This window comes from Cupressus sempervirens, chromosome 2 (genome assembly GCF_028749045.1).
Source record: "Cupressus sempervirens isolate cs-2001-9-10 chromosome 2, ASM2874904v1, whole genome shotgun sequence".
Classification (NCBI taxonomy): Eukaryota; Viridiplantae; Streptophyta; class Pinopsida; order Cupressales; family Cupressaceae; genus Cupressus; species Cupressus sempervirens.
This window is the reverse complement of record NC_143119.1, coordinates 287,040,290-287,066,428: the sequence shown is the minus strand read 5'-3', so window position 1 is coordinate 287,066,428 and position 26,139 is coordinate 287,040,290. Positions and strand designations below refer to the sequence as shown.

The 26,139-nt window shown below is 34.7% G+C and overlaps 1 protein-coding gene across 3 annotated transcripts in view; it reads right to left on the bottom strand.

Annotated features, from left to right (window-relative positions):
• LOC149572184 (pyrophosphate-energized membrane proton pump 2-like) overlaps nt 1–12,856 on the bottom strand; it is a 28,691-nt gene extending 15,835 nt beyond the window's left edge. Inside the window, exons 1-9 of one of the 3 annotated variants that reach the window (XM_089813451.1) lie at nt 12,735–12,856; nt 12,583–12,636; nt 11,069–11,474; nt 10,112–10,315; nt 2,995–3,146; nt 2,714–2,861; nt 2,482–2,614; nt 1,674–1,846; nt 531–651 (exon numbers count right to left, since the gene is read on the bottom strand). In XM_089813451.1, the coding sequence (XP_089669577.1) occupies nt 531–651; nt 1,674–1,846; nt 2,482–2,614; nt 2,714–2,861; nt 2,995–3,146; nt 10,112–10,315; nt 11,069–11,164 (1,027 nt within the window). In that variant the 5' untranslated portion in view covers nt 11,165–11,474; nt 12,583–12,636; nt 12,735–12,856. Of the gene's footprint in view, nt 1–530; nt 652–1,673; nt 1,847–2,481; nt 2,615–2,713; nt 2,862–2,994; nt 3,147–10,111; nt 10,316–11,068; nt 11,475–12,582 lie in introns of all 3 variants that reach the window. The other 2 variants (XM_089813449.1, XM_089813450.1) reach the window with 2 other exon arrangements.
• Nucleotides 12,857–26,139: the final 13,283 nt, after the last annotated feature.

Here is a 26,139-nt window from a genome sequence, read left to right as displayed (position 1 = left end):
AGCAAATGAGAAGCAAATACATATTTGACTCTAACAAATATTAAAAAGTAACCACACATACTTTCAACTGTCTTTAGCATGTCCACAATGTATGCTACCAATCCTAAAATACCCCATGCTAGGTTTGGTTTCTATAGACTATCCATTTACATTTAGGAATCATGTACCAGGTCTTCAAAACAGAATTATATCTTTGATATAGAATGTTTTGGTGTGGCTCTCTCTTTAAACATGTTTTCCACAAGGCATGATTAAAATTCTTCTTTCTATGGCTTTCCCACATATGGGTCCTGCTTTTAACCTAGCATAATGACTCTCAAGCGCCAGTGATGCAAGGACATGTGTAGTCCAGGGAATTTCATAGAATAACACATCCAAGCACCTTAGCTTTGCAGCATATGACTCTCTACTGTAAGAAGGAAGTCATGGATCCCAGAGCCTTGTACTGAATAATATATTATCTACAATCGCACTAACAGATAGTAAATTGATGTGATTGAATAAAAATGATAGCCTTGACATGAACCAACCTTCAATTTTGCACCGCTTAGCCATGGTTCCCCCAAGTATCATAGCACTGATTACTTCTGCAGCAATACTTTCAAAAAGATCAGCACCCCGAGCTGCACAATCACCTACATTGTCTCCAACCTGAGTAGATGAGAAAAATATGTAAAGTCAGACAGTAAGCATGAAATTATTAATGTACATTTCAAATAGCATCATCAGAATTGATATACAAAAACTATCATGCAGAAGAAAGAACCCTAATGAATTAGAGAAATGCTTCTGATGATAATGAGTGGCCTTAACAAATAATGAAGCGAACAGAACTTAAATTGCTTTTCTGCCAAACAATTGATTTTCTATAATGTCGAGAAAATAATATCATGTCCATCTGGCCATAGTGATGTCAAATTCTGATGAAAAATTTGGAAATTGACTTTGTCAGTCACTTTGTTTTAAATGCTGAATGCTACATAATCAACACACATTACAAGCACACTATTAATAAAGAGAGTAATAAATACAGAATCACAACTAAATATACGGCACTAAACTCAAGAAACAAAACAAGAATTGAACATTCCTCATTGGTGCCTTCTTTAATGCTTTGGAAGGGTAGGCTACCATTTGATCAAATCAACCTCATTTATCATGAAGAGGCTCACAATTACTAAAAATCTATACATTAAGTTTAGGCAACAGACATATATATTTGCAATAGAACTTTCCCTACAAACAAAATGTCAACTGTCGCTGCACACAGTAGAATAGAGATCAAACTAATTTTGCCTCTCTTATAACAAAACTATTCTCCTTATAACTTGAGCTTTTGTGCATAACCTTCCAGTAAGCAGGTGAAATTAATTTTGCATAAATTGTCATCTAATTCATTGGAAATAGTAGTAATACTCAAAGAACACTAAACAAGCATTGTTAATGAATAGTATAAAAAGATGATTTCTGGCTATAGAACACAAATGGTTCCACATAGCCTAAAGATCCTTTATAAAAGGAAATTGAAAGAATAGTTTACATTACCTTAAAAAATCTGTAAATATAGAAAAAAGGTAATATAAGGTATGGTGTAGTGTTAAAAATAAATCCAGGTAAGCCTTTGCTTAATAATAACACAAACTGAAATATATGTGAGGAGAAAAAGGGCGTACTAAGTCAGCGATGACAGCAGGATTACGAGGATCATCCTCAGGGATTCCCTGCTCCACTTTACCAACCAAATCAGCTCCTACATCTGCTGCCTTTGTATATATTCCTCCACCAAGCTGGGCAAAAAGTGCCACAAACGAGGCCCCAAATCCATAACCAACAAGAAGAAGAGGCACTGTATGTCAAAGATGAAATTATTACAAACCAAAGTTACAAATTTTCAAGATTTACTCACAAAACAATGATAAAAAATAATCTCTGGGTTAGCTATTCATTTATAAAATGACAGATTGGAGATCTTACATAAGCAAAAAGGATCTAGATCCAAAGTTCTTGCTGAAGTACACGAATTAGGATATTCATTAATGAAAGAAAAATTCTGGCTAATGTAGTTGTCAATAGTATAATGCATACACTCTGACTACGGAACACTAACAACTTGCAATTATGAATTGCTACCCCAAATGCTAATAACTGTTTACACATTTAGACCATGGAAGCTTCCAGGCCATAAGCTAGAAAACATATTAAAAACTTGGCAAACACATACTAATCCATATGGATTCTAGTGAAGTAATTCAGAATGAAATACCACTTTCACCAAGAAAAATCCCATGTCAAAGGTTTTGCACTAAGCGGCTTAAGTATGTATTCGGTAGGCTCAATAAAAACATTGAACAATCAAATTAGAGCATGAAGACTTAACTTTATTATGGCATATGAATAAATGTATTGTCAAAAAGGCAATAAATATAAGTTTCTCTCAATAAATGAATATGTACACCAGCTGAGAAGTGTACTGAATCTTACATTCAGTAACCTTCATGGAATTTGGCTGGTCAACCCCGAGGTATACATAGAAGGCAGCATATAGAACTGCTACTCCCATAACCGCCATGCCAACCACAATAATAGCTGAAAAGCCTCCTGCACGAGTGGCCACCTGCACTCAAGCTCAACAAAGAAATATCAGAGAAAAATTTAGATTTAGATTTATTCAAGGCTCCCTCCAAAGCTTAACAGATACTAAACCAGTGAATACCTGCAATGCTTCTCTTGCAGACCGTCTAGCAGCACTAGAAACCCTAACATTTGCACGCACAGACACCCACATACCAACATATCCTGCGATTCCTGAACATAATGCTCCAAGAAGGAAAGATATTACAGTTATGAATGCTAATGATGACCTGTCAAAATATACAACAGTGCAAATATTTAGCAGAAACAAACTGTGTACAGTAGGTTACAGAAACAGTAAGTAAAGCAAACACTAATATTGTCTACAAATTCAGGACAGATCAGCATCCATAAGCACTTCACCTTTCAAGCCCGGATGATTGTTGCTGTGAAGTCGTATTTCTAAACATATATATACCAAGAATGACAAATCCTAAAAAGATTGCCATTTTTGAAATAGTACCGTACTGTGTCCTAAAGAAACCCTCTGCCCCATCTCGAATTGCATCTGAAATCTGAATCAACATAGTAAAGAGATATTGAAGCAGGTTTTTTCTATACACAATACAATGCACAATACCAGCTCCAGAACCATTTCAAATTAACATACAATATTGTATTCTAAAGAAAGAAAATAATAAAAGAAATAACCACTGGCCAAATAAAATGACATGAAAATAAGAAATTCCATAAGACAAACACCAACACAGATATGCATTCCAAGTTCAAAAGACAATATGCCACAAGGTCAAGAGACTTGGCTATTTTCAGTAATGTGAGCCTCATGTTGTAAAATACAACTATATTGAGAATTACTTTATACAGAAAAGGCAATTTAAGATCTATGATTATTTCAGTAATTTCTTGGAGCGAGATAAACCCTCTAGAGGCCATTTGATATTGAGAATGTTCGGAATCCTACATCTATAAAAAGAAACATTGCATGCTATATGACATGCAGGTCATCGTATCCCACAATGAGAATCATCTTAATCTGAATTTTGAAAATCAATGTCCAAGGCGCATCATTTTCATGATTTTAATAAGAAAATTATATATATGTAATGGAAAGACACTTCAACTATCTTTGTACCATTCCCATCATTCATTATGACAAGGGTAATATTAATAAACAAAATATTGTTTATTGCCCTAGAGCCTCTTCTACAGTGACCAATAAATCTTAGTATTCTTTTCAGGAGATGTCCCCTCTTCCCAAGACTAATTTACCTAGACCCGCAGGGACATCTCCCCATAGCAAAATAGGTACTGAAGTTACAGTGAATCACAATACCCAAGAAGAGAAACCAGTTAACATTATGGCGCCCAGTGGTCAATAAATTGACAAACATGTTCGCAAATTCAAGCGTGCACACATGGACCAACAAATTTATAAATGAAAGCGTACACATGTTGACAAACAAGTTTGTAAATGAAAGTGTACACATGTTGACAAACAAGTTTGCAAATGAAAGTGTAGACACAGTTGTCATAATCTTGGTAAGTATAGATACATATGGTGAACAGGTAGAAACTGTGAAGAAAGCAGAGCAAAGAACACAGTGAAAAAAAATGTAGATTTATAAGTGACAAAAGACACATTTTTTAGGTCTGTAAGCCTACTTAGAGTATCTATTTCCAGAGCTAGGGAAATATATTTGGTAGACTCTCATGGATTAGCATGCAAATACTCTCACTCATGTGCTCTGCTATTTGTTGTGTTTTACTGTGTTTTTCTTAAGGAGGAGATGTAATTCAATTTCAACCTATATATGTAAACATTTGCTAAACGGGAGAGTCGAGCCTACGAGAATTTGTAACATATTTACATGGCAGCATGATCTGTTAGGATTAACCTCATACAGAAATAACACTTACATACAAATATAACCAATACCAAAAAATAATAGATCGCACAGAAGAGAACACAAGACACCAAGATTTAACGTGATTCTCCCAAACCCTGGGCTACGTCCACCAAACAACAAGTCCAATATTATTATGATCCAATGATTACAACCTGATTACAATCCGTAATCCCTTACAGCTCAATACCACTGCAAGAAGCAATTTTCGCATCACACACTATGAAAAACCCCTAACCCTAAGCTCTTTTATACAAGTATTTTTACTACTTTAGGGTTATAATTAATAATTAAATGTCGGCCCAAAATCCCGATAAAATAGGGGCCCAAAGAATTATGAAGTATGTACAGTACTTCCCCTATCAGTCACCACAAACTAACAATCTCCCACTTGGGGACTAATTAGGCTCCACACTAGACAACATGATCTACTTGCTATATTTTTAACTAAAACACAGTGTTCACCAGGTATTTCCCCTAGCGCTAAAGACACTTCTCCAGCATTAGGAACATTTTGGAAATGTGGGGATGGACCTCCCCTCCCCACAATCCAAAAAACTTAATTGAATTTTTTTGGATGGCAACCCTCATTTGCCATCTATTTGGGGACAGCCATGCTGTTCTAAATATCACTAGGCATTCCCCCATCCATCAATTTCTTTCTAGCCAAAAACGGATTTATAGGAGACCCCCACAACCATAATTCAAAATAGCACCGATAAGTGGCAGATTTATCAGTTTCTCACGAGAAGTTTAGAGTGGCAAGAAAATACTAATTTTTAAATCTCAGCAGAGAATTTGGCAATATATCGCAGAGAAGTGGCATACTTCTCCCAAGAAGTTGAAAAAATCTCACAAGCAGCCCAACGAGATACCATTTAATGGCCCATTTAAAATTTTGCAGCCTTTGGAGGAGAGAAGGGTTTGGTGAAGAGAAATGGTCATTGGAAGCCTTGTTGATTTATTGCAAGTGGATTTGAAGTGGATTCAAAGAGATTTTTGAAGAAAATACCGATTCAAAACAGGGTAGTTTTGCACCGAGATTGGATGACATTTAGGAGGAGGGCAGTGAGAGTGAGGATACTTAGGACACTGAGAGTGAGGATATAGAAGATGAGGAGCCATTGCTAGTGCCAACACCAGCTACATCTAGGATGGATATCGAGACACAATTACAACCACAGCCACAGTGGACTGCTAGGGCTAGACCCCTTCCCACTCCCATAGTTTTTACTAGAGCTACTGGGAAGGGGAAGAGGAAGATGTAGACTAATTTTATATTGTACTTAAAATTTGTATTTGTTTATCTCTTTACAATGATAATTTGCTATTTTTAGTTTGCTTCAGATTTCAGAGTCTTTAACTATGGCTACCAGCCATCGACATTCCACATGAGAATGAGATTTTGTTACGTATTGCATTTATATAATATCTGGATCAGCTTGTTTGGTTTGTTTACTCATTTACTGACTCGTTAGATGCATCTCCTTATTGAATTTTGCAAAAAAATGCATTTTAATTTACATTTATGTCATTTTTTAATTTTCTGATATTTTCAAGAGAAATTGCCGATTTATCTCCAATATTTGCTGAGAAAAGTTTTTTTTGCCTCACCGATAAGTGGCAGAGAAGGAGATAACTATGTCCACAACCAACCAACTAAAAAGATACACTCCCAAAACCCTAGACTGTTTTTTCTGTATAAGAAAAAGATGTCGATAAACAAGAAAATTGTCTTTATTTATAAGACTTCATCATTTTCTACGAATTGGTTATCTTCATGAATAAGAGAATGCAGCAATCAATGTTAAGGGGCAGTAATACATTCAGAAGCAATTCTATTAACAAACAGTGACGATTAGTATACAGACAAAACAGCACTCGTGTTAACTGTTAAGCAACAGTTAATAAATCCCAGCAATTGAAATATACAAAAAAATCATAACTCCTAAAGCAGCGATTAAGAAATATTAAAAAGACAGTGTTTGGTCTTTAAGCAATATCAATAAGGATTGGACTTAGAGGCATTGTTAAGAAATAATGTGACAATTCTTGAAGTACTGCAACTTCCAAAAGTTGTCTCTCTTCAAAGAGACGATGAAAATATAAAAGTCAGAAGACCACGATGGAGGAGGACATGTAGCAAGTAAAAAGGGAAGTCAGTATTAAGGAAGAGATTTGCACTTCTCCATACAGCCCTATTTGGATATAAATTATTGTGGCATGTGTATGTTTGATATGCATGCTTGGTATATACAATATGGATAAATAATATTAGATCTATCTATGCTCTTTCAATATCTCTTAGTTAGATGTTAATAAACTTGATAAGTTTCTTTAAGTAATAAATAAGTTTATCCAGTCTTCATTCCCACAAGAAATCATATGTACCAGAACAAACTATGTTAGGGAGACAAAGAAGACTAGTTCCCTCGGATTAAGTAGGGAGATGAAGTAGACAGACCATATTGGGGTTGAAAATGTGCATTTTCTTTGTTTGGTCAATGACCAATTAACATGCAATGTCTTTCCACTTCAAAACATCAAAAACCACGATGTTTCTGTGACTATGATTTCAATTGTATTTTGAATTCTTTCATGCATGAAAGCTTTGCAAACTTTTTTGCACTTCTAATGCCTTCAGATGTTTTAAAAATAGTGCTGTTATGTTTTTCTATATTTTTGAATTATTTTGAACATCAAAATGATTGCTTAAGTGACAATAAACCAGAAAGACAGTTCAGATGAAGGTGCATTGCAATTTGATTGCAGTTTCAAGTTTTAGCTCCATATGCAAAGGGCCCATAGCAAAAGATTACATTGAGAGTGCAACATTTTCTAAGACAACTTGAAAGCCAGCATCACAAAGGTAAATGAGTGTTCCTTACATATATCTAGTAAAGTCATCAATTGGCCCTTGGAAAAGGCAGTGACTTATGGAGAACAACCAGTTATACAAGGAATGTCTGTTTGTACCATCTATTCGTTCCACCAAGGCCCTTACCCAGATGACTAGACCTACTGCAATTCCAGCATTTGAGCTGACTGGGGTGCAATCGAAGGAGGAGATGTAAAGTCGTGTGTTCGGCATCAGAGAAAACAATAACAAATATGTTCAACGTGCCAAGTAGTAATGAGGCAAATGATGTCATTTACAAATTACTCCATTCCATGGTTCTGAATCTCCTTATTACAAAGATGCTATGGCAAACATAGGCAAAGATAGTGTTAAATTGTTAATTATCTGCCTCTTGATGAAAACAAATTGTAGACCACCAGTTTAAGAAAATATTATTTCCGTGTCAAAATATTGAGGAGGCAAAGGATACATGGCTTTCATGTGTGTCACATATAAGAATGGGTGGGTGTGGAACATGAGACATTGCCCACCAAGGGTCCACAGAAGGATGTCCAGCCTACATGTCCCAAAAATAAAACACAAAAACTCCTACTTTTTTTACCATCCCTAACACCCTGTACCCATGTCCTCCTAGATGCAATACCTCCCATCATCCAATTCCTAGAGATGAATAGATCCTAAGAAAATCCCCTATTTGAAACAAAAATCTAGACATCTCAATGGCACCAAGGCATAACTCAACTGTCTCATGACAATCGAAGTATCCTCAAGGACTTAAAAAAGAATTGATTTGAGTTAAAAAAAAATGTGAAATCACAAAAAGAAAAAAAAAGATGTTACCCATTTTACTATACCAAAGGAAAAATAGACAAAATGACAGAAAAGGTTAGAGGTGGCGATAAATTATAAGAGAACACAACCACTAATGAAAATTAGGAACCAACTGAATGGAATGCAAGCTTGTGATCTCATCTTATTGGTCATCAAGTGTTTCATTTATAGCTAGGTAAGGGACTTGTCCTAAATAGGGGTTAAGTCAAAGTCAAACTAATTAAGTGTGGGAGACTTCTCACAGAGGTCAAGAAACAATCCTATTCCTATGCTTGTGATGGAAAACACTTTGAACCATTCAAAATTATTTTTGGTCAAACAATTTCTTCAATGTGTCTAGAAGACAATACAAACTTACACCAACTATGCTAAATTCAGAGGCATCATAGTTGAATTCATTTCAGACTGACATTCCATGAGACCATGTTTGTATCCTTCATAGAAATAACTATACATTCGCATTTCTAAATTTCAGCTTCTTTAGCATGTCTAAAGTCATAATTTATGTTCTGTTTAATCATTTGTATTTAAAAATATCAAATATAAATTTGATATATGATTAACAGCCATCCACAAAATCTAAAAGACTATTTGTCAGCCCTAGAAACCATCCCCTCGTCCTCACAATTTAAACAAAAACTGTCACCCGCCCATCAACGTTATAGGTAAGGAAGTACCCTGCTTACAGTGAGTGATTGCCTGGGAATATGCAAGGATGATGAATTTCAGTTTCAAATTCTATTTCAGAGCCATCGGCACTGGGTGAGTTGTCATGTGGTCAGCCATTCCAGAGAACGAGAAAATTGTTTAGCAGGGACTACAACCTGTATAGAGGCAAATTTGAGAAAAACGGAAATCTGCAGATCCAAGGACTGCCTAGAACTAGCACCACTAACTTGCAACACAACTGATCTAAGTGGATGACCACCTGGAGCAGTCATATCTGGAGGGTTTCTGCTGCCTTTCCAAGATCTTGCATGACTGACTATGGTCCAGCTCCTTTGTTATCAATTTCCTTATAGCTAATGCAAACAGTAAGTCGCAATCTGCTAAATTGATTTTAATAGATATATAGCAATTCCTTTTGTTCAGATATGTTGTTCTGGTTGTATCTGTTAAGAATTTGAGTCCTTGATAGTTTAATAAATTAAATAAAAAAAGGAAGGGTTTTGGCACACGACATAATACATTAGCATGATTACATAAGAGCGCCCAGCTCTCTAATAATTTAAATAAAACTACCCTTGCTGGGATTGAAAAGCAATTTATGATTTATCTATAAAGTTGAATTTTATTTTACCTTTCTTCCTTTGACATTGTCAATCAGCGTCATTTTACTTCTTAACATATAGTCCTTTTAGGCCTTAATAAATACCAATTATTTTAAGGAAATTGCATAGGCATATACAGGCATAGATTCAAAGTTTCCACAATGTGTAAAGCACCCATAAGTGTCCTTCAATATGAGTGCTTTGAAATTTTATTAAATTTCTTGGCATAGTCTCTAATTGAGTTATTAACATTCAGTTTAGTTATATCAACTGTCACAGAGAATTGCAATTAAAAGGTGAAATATAAAAAGAACCATTTCAAAGGGACAAAATTCTACCTAAATTTACTGATGAAAGTATTTGACAGTGTAAACAGAACAATTTTGGAAAGTTAATTGCCATATTCACAGTTTATGAAGTAAGCAACTCAATATTTAATACGGGAAGATAGTCTATTCAACTGTTAACTTGGAGATAATTACACTTGTTGATGTGTTGGAATTTAAAATTGTACTTTTAAATTGGGGCAAAGACAAAAAAGACCCATAACGGCAAGGAAAATGAACTGATATCAGGATATGAGACTATAGGCAAGTAAGAAACAAAACATTCACCATGTCTTTTACTATAGACTTAGAGCACAAAAGCCTTACCTGACTCATTTCAGGCGGTCCTTCATCCTTTGCAAGCACCCAGGTGGCAAGGTAAAGTGCAAATAGTAAGCTAAGTGAGCATAAGCCAAAGACAAAAACTATAATAGGTGAAGTATTAACTCCAATGTAGAAGAGAGCTCCAAGTGCAAGCACAGAAAGTAGATAATAAACTCGCCTGTTCAGCCCAAACAGGACTCTTAAAACCTGAAAATCAACACACTAATTAGACACATTTTTAAAATAGGAAAAATACACACACAAGTTAAACATGTTACTGACTAGCTGGAACCGGAAGGTTGGAGTTTAAACCAATAACATCTCAGACCTAGTGGTCAGACAATAAAGAATTTTGACAAATTTCTATATGCCCTTAGCATGCATAGAATAAATATTGAATAGATAAAAACATGACAAGACCCTATTTAAGCCTAAAGCTCTAACAAGTATAAAATGCCATAGCAACACAGAAAAGTACAACATCAACCAATCCAAATGAAAGGGTGAACAAAAAGAAAGAAATTATATTAATATAAACAAATGACAAATATGAGGTCAATGAGCTGAGGACTACATTCAGTTGCAATTGAGAAATAGAGTTTGATTAAACTGAGATAGTACTGAAATTGTTCATTAAGCTCAATCCAAGGTCGACAGTAGAAAATCTTGAAGGTGATGCCAGATCCACAAGCCTAAATGAGCTACTCAACTGATATGGTGGATCACATTAATCACTACAAATTGACAAAAACCATTTCACTTGATTTTAGAAAATGTAGGCCAAAGTCTAAACAGTCTACGATTCAGATGTCAATTTTGTTTTACAAAGGACAGCCTAGGAGATCATTAGGTTCCATCTTGAGTCTTTTGTGCATTTTAAAACTACTGTAGTTTTCCTGACAATTGTAGCCACAATGTGAAATAGTATTAGAATACCAGAGTATATTCACTGAATCTTACCCATGGTGTTTTAGATTTGCTCCGCATGATTGGGAATGTCCTGGGCTTATCTTGATAAGGTCCAAGCGCTTCCTCAACATCATTATCCATCATCATTGTGTAGGACGAGTTGACCCTCCGGGCAACAACTGGTGCAGAGGGGTACTCCCCACTCTGCGGCAAATTGCCTGCTGATCCTAAACGTTGAATTTTGTAAGAATCTATTTTGGAGAATGCAGCACAATCTGTGCTGCAGTTCTCCAATTAATTTTACAGGGAAAAAAGATACTCTCAAACCTCTGCTTATCTGACTGTCACGCTCTACAACAAGAAGAAATTAATAGCTGTTATACGTGTCTTCAAAAAGTGGCTTTGGTAGCTTTGGTAGTTCAGGGTCCTGAATTCCTCTTGGCTGCCTGTATCCTGTCTGTGCATCAATTCAAATGGTAGTTAGAGTCCCTCTTCAAAACCCTAGATGAAAAGAGGAAAGGAGATAATATTATTTGTTATGTAGTGGTGTCAAGATTTAATTTACAGTACATCGTTCAATGAGTAAATAAATAAATTATAAAGCTATTTTCCCTAAAACCAAAGCAACGGTTATAGTAGCACGATAGCAAATAAAAAACCTATGGTAACATACCCTGTGAACAAAATTCAATAAACTAAGCACTAACAATTAGAAAGCAGGGAAATATATACACAAACAACGGAATCTGAAAAACAGGCAATACAAGTCAAGTCATAAACAACAATAGCATCCCAGAACGTGTCAAATCATACAGAATATCATCAACAGACTTGTTACACGTTTATATTTACACGTATTGAATGTGCAATCAGGTAAACTAGCACATCTAAATCTGGGAACGCCAACCCAACAGACATGGGCAGGGTCAAGTCCTGGGTTGATTTACCAGAGGAGTTACTTGCCCCTTGATAGTCGCGTCCAATCGAAAGGATAACATGAGAAAAATTTACCAGCCATAAAAAATGGTGGCTTCCAAAATTTGGCTACATAAAACAACAAAGGTTCCAGGTTACCGTAGATAAGCTACAGTTTAGTATATCCATCTCATCGAAATTATAATATTCCACACAAACATAAGTTCACCAGAAACCTCATGCAATCCATTGCAGACTAACAATATTCTCCATAAACCCAATTCAGATTTTCCATAAATACAAATGCCGGCGAAAATTGGACATGAGAACCTCACCTTATCCCATTGAATGTAAAATGGCAGTAGCATATTTTCAATCTAAATAAACGATAATAAAACCTTGAAAGATCGTTTAATTCATCAGCAATCCAATCAGATCCCTAATTCAGCAAAAACCTATTGTAGCCTAATGAACGGCATTTTAAAAACCCCTACCAAATAAAATTAAAACAAAGCAGGGTTTACAAAAATAATAATACAAAGCCAAACGCAATAATATTTAGCATCTAACAGATCTCTGTTAAATAGGTCGTATAGCATGCAGTCCATTCAAAATAATAAAATCCAGCAAAAGAGCTGTGAAAAAAATACCTGTCAGAATTCTGCGCATTAGCGCGAATTAACGCATGGCGATGCACAGACGATCTGCGCAGAAATTATGATTATTTGCAGAGAAAGCAACAAACGCCACATATACTTCCATGAAATTTAATAATTCTCAAGAGCGTTTTGTTTCCGTATACCGTTGATCGAATCGAAAACAGATGACGGTTTCCTGAAGCTAAAAATAATAATATTCGGAAAGCATATTTCTCTGACTCAGCCAGCAGAAGACAGCCAAACAGATAACTGGACGGACATAGGCAGATGATGTTGGCGTCGGATTTACAAATCTATAGGTGTATCTCTTTTTTGTGCGTCAAATGACGGCTGGTTTAGTTAGTAATGATATGTGTTGACACTGAGTCTGCGCGAGGTCTGCCATGTTACTGGTCCAGCTGGATGAATTGGCCACGTCATACCAATCTCATTAATGGGACTAGGGGGATATTGAATAGGGCGAGTCTTCATTTTAATTTTTTATTTTAATTGCATCACCGTGGATAAACTTACGGCGCAGATTGTGGGATTAATGTCTTGTCTCTTGATTTTAAGGTTTAAGATATAGTCACATCAATGGAACCAAAATGGGAAACCTTGGATTATGAATAAAAACTAGCAATTAGATCTCTCGGGGGCATGTTGATAATTATGTGGAAGGTGTTTCTTATGTGTGTCATTGAATTGTTTATTATTATTATTATTATTGAATAATGTGTCGTGTGAGGATTGGTTGGAGGATTTCTTAAATATAGATAGAAAATATCTAGCACTTGAGGCATAACTTAAACGTTGATTAGGTTAATGAAGGGTGAAATTTGACTCCTCTTATGGGCTTTGAAGTCATTCACTCAAGGGGATTATAGGTTAGTGAATTTTAAATTCTCTTATAATTCAAAGCAAGGATGTTTGAAATTATGGCATGTTTATGTCAAACAATTATTAATAATACATGGAAGGATAAGATGTATGTCTCTGAACTATGGTGAAGATATAGAAATGCAAACTCTTTTATTGAATATACTTGATGATTAGTCAACCTTCTCACACAAGGCATATGTGGATTTCAAATGAAGGACCTTAGTACTAAACATGCAGAAGCGTGTAGAGGAAGCTAAGGTTGACAAGTGAGAAGTTGGTGAAAATACCATTAAAATTCATGCCATTGGATTCTTCGGTCTTATTTTCTTTTCTCATTTAACATGAAAGTGGGTTGTAGTGAAATATGGAAGCAAATTTCATGTTGCATAGAGCAAGGCAACTCAACAATATTTTCTTAAAGAGATGACAAGGAAGCAATTGAAAAGAATCTTCATGGTGAATGATCCCAAGTTTTGGCAAATTATAGACCTTCTTTTGGGAGGAGAGTACATAAACTCAAAGCAACAGTATAGAGCAAATATTGGGTTGTTTGCTTGGTATTGGTGTGGTCTTTACAGTTGGGCTTGAAGGAGGAGGTCATATATGTTATAAAGGGTTATGTGTGGTTGTATAGGAGGGGTACTTACCCTCATTGGTAGTGTTGTTGAAAGAAGGAAAGGATATCGTGCCATTCAGGATTATTGATGTGTGGTTGGAGAACATGTGCAATATTATTAACCCTTCCTAATGTGAAGTGCAAATAGGAGCATTGTTGACATGAAGCTCGAGATGAAAGAGTTATCGAGGAGCCACATTCAAGAATGAGAAGGAGCAAAAAAAAAAAAGGGAATGGGAGATAATGACAGAGATTAGGATCAATAGCAAAGAAGAATGTGTCTCTACAACTCCAAAGGATAAGAAGATTAAGGGATCAACTTTAAAGGAGATGAAGATTAAGTGGTCAATGGTATGAAGAAGGTTGACTAAGTTGAGACCTTTTTATGGGTCTAATTTTTTACTTTTTATTTGAATTTTAGTATTTTTTTGTCTTGAGTGTGCCTTGTTAGGGTGTATAGGGTTTTTGTGTAAAAGGTGTGGCGTGTTTCAATAGTGAAGGGCTTTAAACTTTGCATGATTGGGGGTGGCTAGTTGAATATGTTAAAAGTTGACAAAATATAATGGTAGTAAGTTAAGACGAAACGTAACATTTGGCAATATGCCCAGTTTTGGATAGTATGAGCTTAGAAAACATAGTGGATTGGTTGTTTTTTGTGGTGTTAGATCTAGATATGTGGTATAGGTAAATGGTTGTTTCTATTTATAGGGTGTTGTTAGGTTGGCTGGGGAAGCTTGACCAATGGTTTGGGATAGTCCATGATTTTGTACACCAATATTATATTTTTAATATCAATAAAATATTTTATTACCAGTACATATATATATAAAGGATGGTTTGGTAGTTGCAAGCCCCTTGCCTTTATCAATTGCTTACTCCAATTCTAGAGATCTTTTCTTTGCTCATGTATTCGCTGCATTTACACCACAAAACTCTTACCCTTGCCAATTTAAGAAGGCAACCTCTTTAATCTGCAAAATGCTCTCTATTTTTCGTTGACCAGACTTAATCTCCTTCAACTCATTTGATGGCCCTACTATTGACACTTCTTGATTCCAACATCATCCAATGTTGGAACAATGGGTAAAGGGGCTAAAGATGGCATTTGCAGTGACATGTTAGGTTGTATGTTAGGAAAGTAGGGCATAAGAGATGTGGGAGCTATCTTACCCCCTTAAATTAGACTATTTTCTACCCTTACAACTATTCCATAAGCCTAAGGCAACAATGTAACCCCCATGGATTGTATCATGACTAATATATCACTAATTAGACTTTTTAGATAATATAAGAAGGCATGGCCATTGAAAGGTCTTACTATAGCAGGTATTCTATTCCAAGTCCTTTGAAATTGGATACTAAAATATGTCATCTACTCTTAACTATTCCACCAATGACAAGTGGTCATATTTTTCTTCAAAGAATCAAATGAATGCATCTCCAAGCTCATCTCATGTTGAAATAAAGGTCATCGACAATTTTCTAAACCATTCCAATGCGTTCCTCTTGAAAGACATTGCCAACAATCTCACAACTACATTTTCTTGTGTTACATAATGCACATTGCACAACATTGCTACATCTCTAATATGTTCAAAAGGTGTAATATGTCCTTCTCCAGTGAACTCTAGTAGTCCTTTTAAAGATGTCAATGGAATATCATCATGTTGTACAAGATTTAAAGGGTTGCCCTGGCTAAAAGGTACAGAGGCAAAATCCCTTAACATTGCCATTGAACCAGAATGTGTGGATATGCTTGTTAAAACAAAGCTTGAACTAGTTGGTATTAAAATTGAACTTGATGAAAAATTGCTTGTTGCAGCAAAACTGCTACTTATTGAAAATTTGAAAGTCTCAAAAGAAAATGTAGAAAGCTCTATTCTAAAGGTAGGTGATGTTGAATTCTTAACAATAGGGTCTCTCCTTCTTCTTCTTTCATATGAGAACAATATTTTATCATGAACACCAAGTGGTGTTGACTAAACTTTAGGGGAAGGAACAATCCTTCTGAGTACTCTCCCTCTTCTTGGAGGAGGAGATAACTATAGAAACTCCATATATTTTGAACTTATGGTTTCTATTATTTTCATATAAATGAATGCATTGATCTTTTTTCTCCAGATAGAGTCGCCAGATATGATAGTGAAATAGCCCCTACAAGGTTATTAGCTCACTGCAACACATCAATACAATAATACTTTAAAAAGATTATGACTTTGTCCCACTGGGCATGCCAAAACTATTTGTTATTACAATTTGCAACCAATTATGAAATATACAAGCTCAATAATATTGGTATAACATTGGATTCACTTCTATGTGGGACACTTTGGAATGAAGTTAAACCTCGGATTATAGGTTGCCTCATGTTTGGATAATCATCTGAATGCACTTGAATCAATCTTAAAAAATTGAAGGGTTGAAGGGATAGAAAGAACTCTAAAAGAGAAATAAAACTACTCAAGGTGATACACTGAAAATATGATATCATTTTGACTCAATAACACACAACAATATATACTTTGAAACACAACTTGGTGGGTGAGTAGCTAGATAAAATATGTTTCACAAACAGGTAGTACACTAGTTTTAGAACCTTGGATTAGTAGGATAATAATATCTTTACAACTAACCAAGCTCTAACTAGGTAAAACTTTACAAGTCTATAAGCTATTCAACTTCAAAATACAATTCCAAGACATCACAATGCAAGATTTAACAAAATATTAGCATGAAACGTCTAATCAAAAGAAAATGTACACAAAAGTGAATCTCTAAGTAGGTCCCAAAAAAATTGGTGTATTATCAAAGTGATTGTAAAGGTTTCATCAAAACATTATGTGATACAACTACAAAGTAACATTAAAAAAATTTAGAAAAAGACTCAAAAAGTCTCTCTCATACAATGCAAAAGAACTAAACTCATAAATGAGCCCAAATGCATAAATACATCCATCCACCACTCAGGGTCAAATCCAAAATAATAGGCTTCAAAACTGAAGTCAAATCTACCTCAAGATAGGAAAAAATGGTTGAAAAAGACTTTTCAGCCCTGTAGGTACATGACACCTACCCAGAACTGCCTCACACTCACTCAAATGAGTCAAACACACTCTTAAAGACCATAAAATAGACCAAATATGAGTTTGTCCAAAATAATGCATCGCCCCTAAATTTCCTCACTATCTCACAATTGCTTCTAAGTTCTAATAAGAAGACAAAAAGTGGTTAAAGTTCATTCAAGAGACTTAACTACCCTTCTAGAAACTCAATAAATTCAAATTTCCCCTTAACTATTTTAACAACTATGACTAATTGAAAGGAATCAATTAATCAAAGTCATTAAATTACATTTAAGGAAACAAAGACGAAATAAAAGAAACATATATCCTGACTACCCAGCCATGTAAGACATTATTGTACCATCTTAAATTGGAAGCACCTTAATTTAATGATGGTTTTGTTAGCATGAATGTTGATGACACTACTTTGGAGGAATATCCCAAGCATTGGAGAGGATTGACATGTTGCATTCATGCCTGTGTTTGTCATTGGTGTCAACATAGCATGGTTTAAGTAAAGACTAGCTGAGTAGCAGACAAAAATCTTGATGGTACGAAAAATGGTTTGATTGTCTCGTGATGCACAGTTATGGACATGTTTGGCACAATGTCCTAATGATGTGGTTAAGTGCATAGAGTCTAAGTCAAAGACGTACAAAAGTTGTACCTAATTTACAGAGAGTTGTTCAGAGACAGAGTACTGGGAAAGCAATTCTTAATGTTTGTTTGTTTTCTTACATCTAAGATGCAATGAGAAGATGCGCAGTTAGGTAGTGATAGAGGACAGTCAACAGATTGTGTCGGCGAGTGCGTAAGCTCTAGTATCGTACATGCGAAGTTTTGTATAAACTGTGAGCCGACTATTCTATTTTAATTGTAATTAATTAATTATCTTATTATAATTAAGTGGAAAAGCCTCAAAGCTGACTCAAGGAATTGTTTTGAAGATATGGTATAAAGGAAAGATGTTTTCCTTGATTGTGAGAAGTATCCATTGTTGTATGAAGTAAAAAATGTGAAAAAGGTTCAAAGTGCTTACTGAATGTGTGTAAGTGATCCAAGGGATTATTGGATGCAAGATTTGTGATCTGGTTAAAAGATCAGAAGGAACAAAAGTCTAGTTGATAGGATGGAGAAAGAGAAAGGAATTGTATAGTACAATTTTACTATTCTGCAAGGAATAATACAAATATCATTTAGATAGTGGGTTCATTGGTCTTGCCCTTGAAGCTATTTGGGCAGTGGGTCCAGTTGTCTTCCACAACTCCTAATAGGCTTGGAATCTCCTAACAGGGATTCAAAGTCTCCTAACAGAGACTCATATGTATTGAATGTATTCATAGACTCCTAACAGGGTCCATCCTCTAACAAGGAACATTTATATTAGTACATCATCTTGTGGGTACCATCCCCATCGAGGTTTTCCCTCTAATCAAGGGTTTCCCTAGTTAACATATATGGTGTTATTGTGTATGAGTATCTTGTTGTGGTTTCAGTTTATATTGCTCATATGGTTAAGTTTGTTTAAGGCTGATAATTGTGATAATAGTTGTATAGCTAATTCAACCCCCCCCCCCCACTCCTCTCAAATATATCAGTCGACTATATATTCTAACAATTAAAATCAGAGCATGGGGTCCTTGAAGGACAAGCTTAATGTCTTTGGGAGATCGATGGTGAATCTTTTAAGAAAGGATAGTCCTAGATTTGATGGGGCTAACTATGATAGTTAGAAGGAGAATATGAAGACTCGTTTGTTGTGCATGGGTCTGGAATATTGGATGTTGACAAAGAGTAAGAAGATAATCGTTGAAGAAGAAAACCTAGAAGGATTCAGTAAAGATGAAACAAATTTATTCATGTGTGACATTGAGCAAGAGAAGCTCTACTAATAGCTCTTCCAGAGAATGAATATAGTCAGGTAAAGTCACTTGAAACATCTTATGAAATTTGGAAAGCATTAGAATCTACTTTTGGAGGTGATAAACATGCAAAGAGAATGAGATTACAGAATTGGATATGTGTATTTCAAGATGCTAAAATTATGGAAGATGAATTTGTAAGAAGTTATATTGGTCAAATATCATAAATTGTTGTAGGAATTTGGTCTCATGGTGGAACCAAGGATGAAAATGAAGCTATACGGAAGATCTTGAAAAGTTTGACACCACCATTTAAACAAGTAGCTTAGATGATTCAACTAGTAATGCCCTGCACTGAGGATTTCACAAAGGAAACATTGCTTGAAAGATTAGAATCCATAGAAGTAGATCCTAGACAGTTTGGAGATCTAGCCAGAGTGGAAACAACTTTCAGTGTCCTGAACATTTGACCTAATCTGACAAGGAGTACAAGCACATGTGGAGACTTTTCTAGTAGTAGTAGATATAATGAAGACAAGAAGATTAAGAAAGGAATGGCCCTTCATGTGAGAAGAGAAAAATATGGTAAGAAAATCTTTAAATGTTGGACTTGTGATGAATTTGGTCATTCACCATTAGTTAAGTATTTCAGAATATTTGGGAGCAAGTGTTATATTGAGAGAGATGATGACATTGGTAAGTTTGATCCAAGAAGTGATAAAGGTATGTTTCTTGGTTATTAATTGAAAAGTAAGGCATACAAATGTTTTAACTATAGAACTAATACAATAGTTGAATGCACAAATGTAAGGATTGATGAAAAGTTTATAACTGAGAAAAATATGGTAGATTATAATTCAAATGAAGAAGAAGATAATTATGGAATTGTTAGACAAAATGTTGAAGTTTTCTTCAAGACTAACAATAACTTGCAGAATGATGTGTTAATTATTGAAAAAAGAGGAGGGCAAAGATCCAAACCTAGAGAAGAGATAAGAGTTGAAATGTCAACTCCTTCTTCTAACAAGAATCTAACAAAGAATCATCCTCCTGAGTAGATAATTGGAAACAAAGACAAAGGTGTAATGACAAGGAATAGAGTAAATGAGGAGATATGTTTTATATCTCAAGTTGAGCCCAAGAGCGCAGATGAAGCATGTAAAGATGATCATTGGATTCAAGCAATGAAGAAAAAATTAGATTAGATTGTGAAGGATGATACATGGGAGTTAGTTCCTAGACCTAAAGACAAGAATGTGATAGGAACCAAATGGGTATTCAGAAACAAGATGAATAAGCAAGGTGAAGTTGTGAGGATCAAGGCAAGACTTGTATGCAAGGGACATTCATTGCAAGAAGGCATAGATTATGATGAGACATATGCACCTATAGCCTGAATGGAAGCAGTAAGGACGTTTCTAGCTTATGCAACAAATAAGAAGTTCAAGGTTTAATAGATGGATGTTAAATCAACCTTTCTAAATGGAGAACTTGAAGAAGAGGTATATATTGAGTAGCCTAAAGGTTTTCCTTTATCAGAAGACAAAGACATGGTATACAAACTAAAGAAAGCTCTATATGATCTGAAGCAAGCACTTAGAACTAGGTATGCAAGGTTGGACAGTTATTTGGCAAAGCTTGGATTTGCTAAAGGTATGACATATAGTAACTTGTATTTGAAAGAAGTTGAGAATGGTTTGTTGATAATAGTAATAGTTGTCGATGACATCATTTTTAGAGGTAATGATGAAGCAAGTAATGAGTTTGTTGAAGAGATGAAGAATGAGTTTGAAATGAGCATGATAGGAGAAATGAAGTTTTTCCCAGGATTACAGATTGTGCAGAATAGTGACGGTATTTTCATTTCTCAAGTTCAGCACTTGAATGATTCGTTGAAAACGTTTGGTTTGGAAAGTTGTAAACATGTTGGTACACCTATGATAACTGGTCACAAGTTAAAGATGAGACACTTGTAGTAGAGTAGGAGAAGTACAGATCCATGATTGGAGGTTTGCAATATCTAAGCCAACAATGCTATTGGAATTGTAAAATAATTAATTATCTTATTATAATTAATTGGGAAAGCCTCAAAGTTGACTCAAGGAATTATTTTGAAGATATGGTATTTTATCATCTTAAAATGGAGGCACTTCCATCTTCGTAGGTATAACACCCTCTTTTAGTACATTTATCATGATAGATTTGCATTTAGGACGCATTCTACACTTGATTCCTTCATTCTAGGTGAAATTAGGGTTACAATCTTGAAGATTCTCCTTAATTTCCCTCCTTTATGGCTCTATTTTCTAGGTAGGACTTGGGCATAGGTCCCCCTAGCCTTCATTATATTCACTATAGAATTTTGTGCCTATTCTTGGAATTTAGTCCTATTTTGATATGATTTCTAGGTTTCTGGGAATCCTAGAGACCTTCTATTTTATACTCTATTTAGGTTTGAACCCCTGGGTCGACCCTGACCTAAGGCAAGGTTGACCAGGTTGACCCTAACCTAGGGCAGGGTCGAGGTGGTCCCTGGCCTAGGTCAAGGTCGAGGTCATCCTTGACCTTCTTTAGTATTTGATCCCCCTTTTCAAATTTTGGTCTCGAAGGGCCCCAAAATCAATGTTGGGCTTTTTAATCCAAATGTGGAAGGGTTTTAATTTTAGATTTATTTATTTCTTTTCCCTCCTTAGTTGGTAATTGTGATTGGACCATAATTCAAGGTGAAATTTGAAGTATGGGTCCTCACATTACTCTAGGAGCCTCACCTTAAAGCCTTTATACAAAGACTCTCATTTGCATCTATATACAACTAGAATCAAGAGATAACAAGAGGACAAGATGATGCTATGAAGATGCAAGATTGCAAGAGAATGATATAGAAGATCAAGCTATTGTTGATATCAAGCATTTTTATGAACATATCATTGTGAACATCTATTTGGAACAAGAGAGAGCATATCTTCCTTGATCCGCCATTATCAATATTCAAGCATTCAAAGATACAATCATGGGGTAGCAATTATAGATTATGAGTTTGGTAGGAGTACTTTATCCTTGGGGGCTTGGTATTTTTTCTTATCTTATTCAAGTCTATGCATTTCTTTCTCATATATATTCATGCTAGGGTTTCAATCTAGTGGATTAGATCTTGGTATTATACAATCAATACACACATACATTCTATTATATCTGGATATTCATGGAGGTGGAAATCACCAAAATGGGGGTTTGATTAAGGTAAAACCCTATATAGCCACCTCTAAATCCTATTTTCAAATATATATAGGTGTTGTTTCAAAGATCAAAGTCCAGATTTGGATGCCCTTTTCGGCAAACTTTTAAGATTCGTGAATGAAATTTTCATCAGAGAAGTGCAGGTCAAGGTCAACTTTTTGGGGGCACAATTGTGCCCTGAGGTAAGATTATGCCCTACCATCTGGGTCAACGTCAACTTGCCTTCAGAAGGATAAATTTTTTTTGGGTTTTCTCCGTCTTGACATTTCCAGTCCCGGATAGGTTGCAAATTTTCTCGCAACTGTGCACAGGCATAAGAAAATAAGTATTTTCAAATTGGTACTATTTTGAGGTATGTATCATATCTTGTCTAATTTTAAGCATTTCTATTACTTATTCCATATCAACTCTAAAAATAATATATGAATAGTGATGAATGTTATATGCATTACTATAGATCCATTTTTACCTTATTCACTTTGGTGAACATGCGATAGACAACTCTTTCTTTTTGGTGTTAGATTTAAATCTTGCATTAGATTTCCTTTATTCATATGTTTCAAAAATACAAAAAAAATTGAAAAAAATCTTTAAAAATACAAAAACATTTATATTTTCATGCTTTTAGTATTTCAATATGTATGATTCTTGTTTGGAATACTTTGATGAGGCTTTTATTGCAAAAGAGGATAGATTCCCTAATAAGGTACATGGAAGTGAGGATGAAAATGGTCTGGATAATATCTCCATTGATCTTATTCCTATTCCACTCTCCTCCACAACCTCTCCAATTTACCTTTACCATAAGGTGTGTGCATGGTTACCTTCATATTCCACTATATGCAACATTAATAAACCTAAGATGATATATCCTACACCTTTGACGATGGTTAAAGGATGTCCTTGAATAACAATTAAGGGTAAACATAGAGATTCTTTGGATTTATTTGATAATACTGATTATGTTTCACATGCTTATCACACACAAAATAACCCTTAGCCTACTGTTCTAGTTTCTTTACTGCCTTCTCAACCTATTCTTCCTCAACCTCCTAAGTTTTCTTCTACCTTTAAGAAGTATAAATTAGTTGATCAATTGTATGCTACTCCTACTAAGATATCTTTATGGGAGTTACTTCAAACTTCTTTGACACATTATGAGGCATTGCAAAAAGATTCATCTACTCTTCCTATTTTACCTCCTAACCAAGAGAACATTCATTCTATTTTAGATTACATGCATGTTATGCCTCCTATACCTCCTATCGTGTTTTCAGATAATTATTTACCTTCTATCGAGGTGCAGAATCAATATGATGTTCTTATGGTTGTTGTTTCTATTAATCAAAGTGTCATTCAAAGAACATTAATTGTTAATGGATCTGGGCTTAATGTTTGTAGCATAGAGATGCTTAAAACGATTAAGGTTGATCTTACTAGTATTCGACCTAATAATGTCCCTATACATGGATTTGATAATATTGCAAAATGAACTTTGGGCACTATTACCTTACCTATTAAAGTTGGACTAGTTATTTTAAATATGCCTATTCATGTTATGCTTGGACCTCTCAATTATGACCTTCTTTTAGGAAGACCATGGTTACATACTATGCATGCAATTCCTTCTACTCTTCATCTCAAGGTTTGGTTTATTTATAACAACTTAATGTATGCATTACATGTGAATGATGCTTTGAACCCTTGCTTAAATGCAGAATATGTTAAGATCTCTGAGCCTCTTCAACCAAGTAAAGAGATTGAAAATCAACCTGAGATTCAATAGTCAGAGGTTTCATCTTCTTCTTTGACCAAGGATGACTAGGGGACGTTGGATTTTAATCCTACTTTCATTGGAGAATATAAGGTCTCTAATTTGGAATTCATGAAGCAACAAAGAGAATTTGAGAAACAAGTTTTTATTCCTTCATCGCTTTCTGAGGAATTAAAAATTAATTTTGTTGTTGCTTCTATTAATGAAACAATTAAAATGATAAAACCTAATTGCTCTGACATTGTGACATATGTTACTCCTTGGACTCCATCTGAAATGGCTGATTGGTATGGTTTTGATTATCATTTGCTTAAGAAATTAGGATTTAATGGAAAAGGATGTGGTCAATATTAGCAAAGTATACAAGTACCTTTGGATAATGAAATATATGATCATACGTATGGTTTAGGATTTGATCCGTATAAACAACCATCGACCTTTATTCTTAATGTTAATCATATATGTGGTGGTCACTTGAAATTGGTTAACCCACTTCTCATTGACATGAATCAAGCACCTACTTGGGATATTTTTCTTGAAGATGAAGCTATAATGGAATTTTTAGGGGTTTATGAAGATTTACCTAAGTTCCATCACAAATGAAGGAAACCTTATTGTTTAATACATATGCTTATTTTGGAGAACATGATAATCGAGATATTCTTTTGTTACCAATGAATCCTTTGATATGAAGTGATTTGTTAATAATTGAGACTTTTGATATTCAAGTGGATGAGAATAATCTTGAAAAGATAATAAACATTGGGAAATGTTTAAATCGGGATGAACATGATCAATTGAGTTCCCTATTACTTGAATTTAATGACATTTTTGCTTGGACATATTCGGATATCTTGGATATAGACTCTAAGATTACTCATAATATTGTTTTAAAACCAAATATGAAACCTATGAAGCAGAAAATTTGAAAGATAAATCCACAGATTGCTTTATTAGTCAAAAGTGAAATTATAAAATTACTGGATTATGGATTTATCCATTCTATTGTTATCAGACTGGATTTCAAACATTGTGCATTTTTCAAAAGGAGAAAATAAGATAAGGATGTGTGTTGATTTTAGAGATTTAAACCAAGCATCCTTAAAGGATGATTTCCCATTACCCAATATTGATATGATTGCGGATTCAATGACGAGTCATGCTTTGTTATCTTATATGGATATTTTTTTTTGGATATAATCAAATCTTTATTCCTCTTGAAGATCAATTTAAAATTGCATTTATAACACCTTGGGGAATATTTTGTTAGGTCATGATGCCTTTCAGATTATAAAATGCGAGAGCAACTTACCAATGTGCTACAACTTTGATTTTTCATGATTACATCCATAAGATCATTGAAGATTATGTGTATGATATCTTAGAAAAGTCTATACAAAGAGAAGATCGTGTTATTATTTTACGACAAATATTTGAAAGGATTAGAAGTTACAACATGAGATTGAATCCTGAGAAGTGTGTTTTTGGATTAGACTCTAGTAAATTATTGGGATTTATATTCTCTAAGAAAGGCATAGAAGTTGATATTGAAAATATTGATGCTATTATTAATATGCCTCCTCCTAAGACTATTTTTCAGCTACACAATTTACAAAGAAAGACACAAGCTTTTCGTTTCTTTGTTTCTAAGTTAGTTGATCAAACAATTCCTTTTACTTCTCTGCTTAGAAAGGATACCAATTTCTCTTGGAATGATGAATGTAAACAAACTTTTGAGAAATTTAAGGAGTATCTTGCAAATCCTCCTATCTTGCAGCCAACTAAATTTGATAAACCATTTCATTTGTATACTTCAGTGACTTCAAAGGTTGTGAGTGCCTTGTTAGCTCAAAATGATGATACTGGCAAGGAAAGACCTGTGCATTATATTAGTCAAACTTTACTTGATTATGAAACAAGATACACAAATTTGGAAAGACAATATCTAGTTGTAGTTTATGCATGTCAAAAACTCAGGCATTATCTAACAAATGTTGAAGTCAATGTAATTGTCAAGTTTGATCCTTCGAAACATTTTTTTTCTCACAAACTGATCTCTCTGCCCATTTGGCAAAGTGGGTGAAGTTACTTACACAATTCAATCTTAATTTCATTTCTCAAAAGTCTATTAAAGGG